The sequence below is a fragment of the Myotis davidii genome, unplaced genomic scaffold (assembly GCF_000327345.1).
Source record: "Myotis davidii unplaced genomic scaffold, ASM32734v1 scaffold259, whole genome shotgun sequence".
NCBI classification, from domain to species: domain Eukaryota; kingdom Metazoa; phylum Chordata; class Mammalia; order Chiroptera; family Vespertilionidae; genus Myotis; species Myotis davidii.
Genome location: NW_006292687.1, coordinates 7007112 through 7014406, shown reverse-complemented (window position 1 = coordinate 7014406; position 7295 = coordinate 7007112). Strand labels below are relative to the sequence as shown.

At 39.0% G+C, this 7295-nt stretch overlaps 1 protein-coding gene across 2 annotated transcripts in view; it reads right to left on the bottom strand.

Annotated features, from left to right (window-relative positions):
• Window positions 1-7295, bottom strand: part of SLC39A6 (solute carrier family 39 (zinc transporter), member 6) — a 22431-nt gene that overhangs the window by 13924 nt on the left and 1212 nt on the right. For both annotated transcript variants that reach the window (XM_006766115.1, XM_015565550.1), the window contains exons 2-4: window positions 5559-6359; window positions 3466-3649; window positions 1092-1261 (exon numbers count right to left, since the gene is read on the bottom strand). In XM_006766115.1, coding sequence (XP_006766178.1) covers window positions 1092-1261; window positions 3466-3649; window positions 5559-6350 — 1146 coding nt within the window. In that variant the 5' untranslated portion in view covers window positions 6351-6359. The remainder of the gene's footprint in view (window positions 1-1091; window positions 1262-3465; window positions 3650-5558; window positions 6360-7295) is intronic.

Sequence of the window (7295 nt, the reverse complement as noted above, 5' to 3'; positions counted from 1 at the left end):
GGAATGCAGCAGAGACTATGTTACTTCATGTTAGGAAGTTGGGTGTGGCACATACACAGAGGACAGACTAGGTTTGGTGTTGGGGTTACAGGATACACCCCATGTACATGTCACTTTGTGCAGCAGATATTCCTGAACATCTGCCATTTGATGGTCAGGGAGTTTGCCACAGCAAAACAGCTCCCTTTCACTACTGGAGAAAGCATGATGAGATATGTAGAACTCTAGGAATATCCCCCCCCCGCCTCACACTTACCTGCAAATTTCTAAGGGAAATTTAAAAAATTAGATCCAAATATTTTCTATCTGCGCACCTATCCCAAATATTTAATGGAAAAGTAAACTCACTTTACCAAACTTGCTTTACTTAAGAATTCACTCATGTTACCAAGTACAAATCTATAAATACACACATTGACTCAACTCTGAAGAAAAACCCTCAAGTTTCTTGGGTAGATAGCCATGTTTTTATTTTTGTGGCAATTACACTAATATGTAAGCAGACAATTCACACTATTGCAGACTGTCATAATACTAGCATCTGAGTAGAATCTGTCTCCTTTTATTAACTGGACCCCCCTAAATTAAATTAGTCTTTATAACGAAAAGCAAAAAAAAACACAGTAAGATCAAGCACAGCTCTGGCTGGTGTGGCTCAGTTGGTTGGAGCATTATCACATACACCAAAAGGTTGTGGGTTCGATTCCCAGACAGGGCACATACCCAGGTGGCAGGTTTGATCCCCGGTTGGGGCTTGTGGAGGAGACAGCCAATCAATGTTTTCCTTACATCGATATGTCTCTCTCTCTCTCTCTCTCTCTCTCAAATCAATAATAATAATAATAATAATAAAAAGATCAAGCCTCAAAATGCAGCTTTTGGTTACCAAATATATTTTAAAATCAACTCCTCTAAACCAAATTTCTTACCTTTATAAATATCAATACAAAGAATTCTAGTGCACACATTTGTAATACCTTAACTAATAATTATTAAAAAAAAAAAGAATTCTAGTACAAATAAAAAAAAAGTATGTATATTTTCAATGTTGAATAATACAATACACTAATAGGACAAATTACCATACTTACATGTGGAAGAAGATGTAAAAAAGCATCACCACTCAATGTCCCAACAGCCAATGCCACAAGGAAACTCAGGAGAAACTTAAAAAACACCCGATTCATGAGAGGCACTAAGATAACACCCAGCAAAGACAGGAAACTGATGATGGAAATGGCTATAAAGCCACCAACCCAGGCTGTCAAACAAAAGAGCAAAGGTAAAAACATACAATTGATAAACTTTAAAAGAGAGACTTTGGAGTAGCATAAAGTAACTTATAATGTAGGCAGTCTTAAAGAAATACAAACTCAATAACCAACAAATGGGCTCGAATGAACAATTTGAGTGAACTCTCTAGGTAAAGAGCATAACCTAATGGAAAATCCTTCAGCTGGTAGTGAAAGAAGGGAAAGAAATGATAAACAAAGATGAATTCTAGCTCATTTGGGAACTGAGCTTTCAGACTCCTGTAACACCTAAATTATGAAAGAGAAGAGGAATATGTTAAAGGAGAGAGAGAAAAAAGGGAAAAAGAAAAAAAAGGAAAAGAATTATTTCCTCAGTAAACAAAGCAATTATTTCTTCATTCTAGTTTTTGAGCACCGAAATTCTAGCCAGGGGTGAGGAACTTATAGCCGAGCCTTATAAGGTCTGGCCATGGGTGAGAAATGTCCAGTCAGACTTTATAAGGCCACCAGAGATGAGGACCGTCTCCAGAACATCCGGCCCGCAGGCTGTATAAGCCCTGTGAAATCATTTGGTCTAGCCCTGCTAAGGCTAGGAGTGAGTTAAATGAGCAAATATAACAGGCTAATTTTTTTTTTCATTCTTTACTGATTAAAGTATTACATATGTCTCCTTTTCCCCCCATTGACCTCTCACCAGCCACTCCCACCCTCCACATATGCCCTCACCCCACTAGTGTCTGTGTCCATTGGTTATGCTTATATGCATGCATACAAGTCCTTTGGTTGCTCTCTTATCCCCCGCCTTCACTCTGAGGTTTGAGGGTCTGTTTAATGCTTCTCTGTCACTGGATCTATTTTTGTTTATCAGTTTATGTTGTTCATTATATTCCACAAATGAGTGAGATCATGTGATATTTATCTTTCTCCGACTGGCTAATTTTGCTTAGCATAATGCTCTCCATGTCCATCCATGCTGTTACGAAAGGTGAGTTTCTTCTTTTTTACAGCAGCATAGTATTCCATTATGTAGATGTACCACTAGCAGGCTTATATTTAAGTTGATAATTCTGTATGGCTAGCAAATGATTTATAAATATCCAAATGGCCCTGGCAGAAAATAGGTTCCCTAACCCTGCTCTACACTATAGCATAGCTTATCCTGGTTTGATTTATTAATAACAGACCAGAGCCCTGGCTGGTATGGCTCAGTGGATAGAGTGTCAGCCTGTGGATCAAAGGGTCCTGGGTTTGATTCCAGTCAAGGGCACATCCCTTGGTTGCAGGCTCAATCCCCAGTAGGGGGCGTGCAGGAGGCAGCCAATCAATGATTCCCCCTCATCACTGATGTTTCTCTTTCTCTCCCTTTCCCTTCCTCTCTGAAATCAGTAAAAAGATATATTAAAAAAATAAATAAGTAACAAACCAGAATTGGGCTCCTAAACAGCAGAGATGAACTCTGACCCTTCTTCCCAAACAGGGTGACAATATAAAAAGCCCAAATTTCAGATAGCCCTTGACACTTCATGACCTCAGGCAAGTTACAACCTATGTTTTACTCATTTATCTATTTTTTTAAAAAAGATAAGTACCCCTTTTTAAAAGCACTCATTGGGCCTTTTGCTAATGGCCCACGGAGCCCTCAAGAGAAAGGGCAAAGTAAAAACACCGCTTTTGGGTGAAACAGCAGCATGTTGTGTTGTTTTGCTTCAATCGGTGGTGTGACAAGTTGTTAAAATAAAAAAAGATAAGGCAAGTTACAATCTAAGTTTTTTTAAGGGTCTGGCTAACATGCTTGCTTTTTTCATTCAAGGCAGAATGATCTCACTCATGTGGAATCTAATGAACAAAATAAACTGATGAACAAAATAGATCTAGAGACATAGAAGCATGGAGCAGACTGAGGAATCTAAGAAGGACGGAGGGGTGGTGGAGTAGGTGGGGAGAGGATAACCCGGGAATTTATATGCACAGCTCATGGACACAGACAATAGTGTGGTGAAGGCCTGGGAGGGGCGGGTGCAGCGTGGAGGGGATCAATGAGAAAAAAAAGGGGGGACATATGTAATACTTTCAATAATAAAGATAAGTTTAAAAAGAGATGTTATATTTGAAATTATGCTAAAAGTGAATAGGTTTTTGTAAATATAAAGAACACTAACAACATAAATGTATCTACTGGAAATTATTTTTACATAAAAAAACTCAATTCTACCTATTTGTAAAGAATAGGTCTTTGGAGGGATTTCAGCTTTCTTTTCACTCGTTGTATGAATCAGACACGATCTAGCATCAATTTGATTGATGATGGCTGGGCAGAGATAGTTGAACTCCATTTCATTCAGCAGAACCTGGATGCCCATGCCATGTGATGTGAGCAGCTTTGACGCATTGAAACACTAAAGAAAACAAAGCAGTGAAAAGCACCAAAAGGCATTCCCATTAGATAATCCAAAAAAGTTGTTTGATGACACAATACCCTTTCCTTACTGAAGCTGCTTCTTAATTTTAGGTTAACACTGATTAAAATCAACTTTTGTTTTAAGTACTTTGGAATTTCTCAAACTACCTGGAGGTATTATGTCATAATAGTGTTATCTCACCTCTCTGCTTACTTCTAGGTAGAAAGTTACATCAGTCGCCTAGGGAGAAAGCTGTAAGTGAAATAAGCTTGAGGATAAATGAACATTCACAAGCCTGTTAACTCACTGTATAAACCTATTAAGGAAATGAGCTTTAATTTCGAGATGAGGGTCATTAGACATTGGCACATATGTTATTTTAGTACCAATGCTACTTGGCCTAAACAAGCCCCAAACACGTCATTCTTACAACAATGACCATACTTGCAAAACTTAGTTCAGTTCTAACTACACACTTGGCAAAATAATGCTCTACGAGAGAATATTAAAGTACGTACATTACTCTCACACAGGGTAAAGTTGGTAATAAAAGCAAACCTGTATTGGCAGGCAGCTGTTTCAACAATTTAATGAGATGACTAGTTTGAAGAGAATCTTCTGAGTAACCTAAGCTCCTTCTATCCCCCCAGAATTGGTGGTAGCAACTGTTTCTCATCATTTGTAAAGTTATTTTAAACTCCACCAATTCTTGGTTAATAATACAAAGAACAAACTTTATTACCAGTGTCGCTAAGGGAATGACCATTAGTAGTAGTATCCCAGAATTAGAACGTCATATGATTGCTTGCATGAAGTACTTAAGTTTTGCTTATTAACATATATCAACTAACTCCTTGTTCTTGACATCTTTCAGTCAAGGCAAACTGAGTACAGCCTTGAAGTCTAATCTAGAAAAAACACATGAAATCAGAACTTCATTGCCCAGGCATTCACTTGTCCAATATGTCATTCTTGGCAGCAGTTCCAATGACTCCACAAATCATTACAATCCCTCTGTAAGGAGGTATTAACGTTCTTGAATTCTTCAACCCCTTCAACCACACCTTTCCCTAAAACATGGATTCTAACTCCTACATTTTCCACCTCCCATTTTCTACTTTTTATTAATAATACTCGCCTTTAAAAACTTTTTCCAGCCGAAACCGGTTTGGCTCAGTGGCCTATGGACTGAAAGGTCCCGGGTTCGATTCCGGTCAAGGACATGTACCTGGGTTGTGGGCACATCCCCAGTAGGGGGTGTGCAGGAGGCGGCTGATCGATGTTTCTCTCTCATTGATGTTTCTGACTACTCTCTCCCTTCCTCTCTGTAAAAAATCAATAAAAAAAATATATTTAAAAACAAAACAAACAAAAAAACCCCACAACTTTTTCCAAAAATAACTTCGATATTTGCTTTCTATACTTATTTTAAATTCTATATAGAAAAGTTTTAGCCCAGCTGGCATGGCTCAGTGGTTGAGCATCAACCTATGAACCAGGAGGTCACGGCTCAATTCCCAGTCAGGGCACATGCCCAGGTTGTGGCTCAACCCCCAGCGTGGGGTGTGTAGAACGCAGCCAATCAATGATTTTTCTCTCATCATTGATGTTTCTATCTCTCTCTCTTCCTTCCTTCCTTTCTAAAAGCAATAAAAATATATTTTAAAAAAAGTTTTGAAGGCAGCACTATTCTTACTATCCTCCAAGTTTTGTTTTCTTTTTTAAATCAGAAGTGATTACAACATGGTAGGGACACTTTAGGCCAAGTGCCTTGCTGAAAAATTCCTTTTTCAGTAACTTAACCATTTTATTTTTACTTTAAACTCCTTACAACTAGAGATAGAATGGCAATGACAGAATAGACAAGCAGGCATATTGATTAAAATAAGAACAGCCTTTATCTTACCTCCTGAGTATTTGCATTTGTGTTTCTGGAATACATAAACTCCTTTCTGGGCTCACTCACAGATTCATTTGTTTTTCTCCTAGCGGGCCGGCTCATCCGGCTCTTTTCTGTAATACTGGGTGGAGTGGAACTGCTCACATCTTTAGGGAGCTTTCCAGGTTTTGGAGTTTCTACTGTCTCCAGAAAATGAGTTCCTTCAGAGACAGCATTGTATACAGTTGAGGTCACTTCACTAGCACCAACACCATCTTTGACTAAAACATTCCTTCTACTATTGGCATGTTCTGATCGGCGAGATCCTTTCCCCTGGTTGTTTCTAGTGTCTTTACTGGAACTATCAGAGTCATGGTCTGGGCAAAGAACTTTCCGATTATTTTTACCGGAAGCAGCATGATTACGGTGAGAGTGATGCTCATGGTCAGAGTGATGCTCATGGTCTGGGTGATGGTCATGGTCGGAGTGATGCTCATGGTCGGAGTGATGTTCATGGTCGGAGTGATGCTCATGGTCATGGTGTAAATGAACTCTTTTAATCTTATCTATGCCTATATTCTGAAGTAACTTTCTGAACCCTTCAACTGACAAAGAGTTATTTTCTCCATAGCGATGGAAAAGCTGCTGTAGATGATGTCGCTGGGTGGTAACTGCCAAATCAACATCAATGCCAGATTCCCAGTTTGGAATTTTCTCCGTGGTCTGAGGGAGAGCAGTTGCTGATTCTACTTCACGAAGGAGATTTGTGACTGACAGAGTGAAGGTCAGGATGAAGATTAAGGGTAAACTCCTCGCCATTGCACCTTCCTAGAGAAGACAGAGAAAAGAAATTGTGTCTTCACTTCTATAATAATTTGAATTAAAAAATCTCCTGCTAAACACTGATGTCTAAATCAAACAATCAAGGTCTATAAAACCTCATTTAGTGTGGCCAGTGTAGTGTTAGGTACTGTGAAAATACACAGACAAGTGTCCTAGGCTCTACCCTTGCATTACCAAAACAAGAGAAATAACTGGAGAACTGTTGAGTGTTAAGATTCAGTAATTAGCACTATACAAGCAATAGTAACTCAGACACTGGAGAGATCCATGTGGCCACAACCACATTGGCAACTCCTTACTATGTTGAGAACAATGATTTAAAACAAAACTTACCTCTACCATCGCCATTTCATAAAACATTATTTTAACAGCAAAGGGAGTAGAAACAGCAATCTCAGAATTATTCAGTTAAAATTTTTCTTAAACTATATACAAATCAATTTAAGGCTTCTTTCCCCAAGAGCACTCTTCAAAGTCACCCAATTACGCCTCGGGATATGTTCTATGCGTCCTCAAGTAGATGTGTAATTAAACCACACAGATGGGATCTGATCTTTCTTTTCCTATTCAAAAATGACATCATGCCCTAGCCTGTTTGGCTCAGTGGATAAAGCATCGGCCTGCGGACTCAAGGGTCCCCCGGTTCTTCGATTCTGGTCCGGGGCATGTACCTTGGTTGCCGGCACATCCCCAGTGGGGGGCATGCAGGAGGCAGCTGGTCGATGTTTCTCTCTCATCAATATTTCTAACTCTATCCCTCTCCCTTCTTCTCTGTAAAAAAATCAATAAAATATATTTTTAAAAAAATGACATCGTTCCAGGTCAGTACATATAGACTGACCCCATGCTTTAGATGACGGCATAATAATTAAGCTCTTTTTTTTTTAATATAGCAAAGGTGGAGATTTTTTAGAGCAAGGA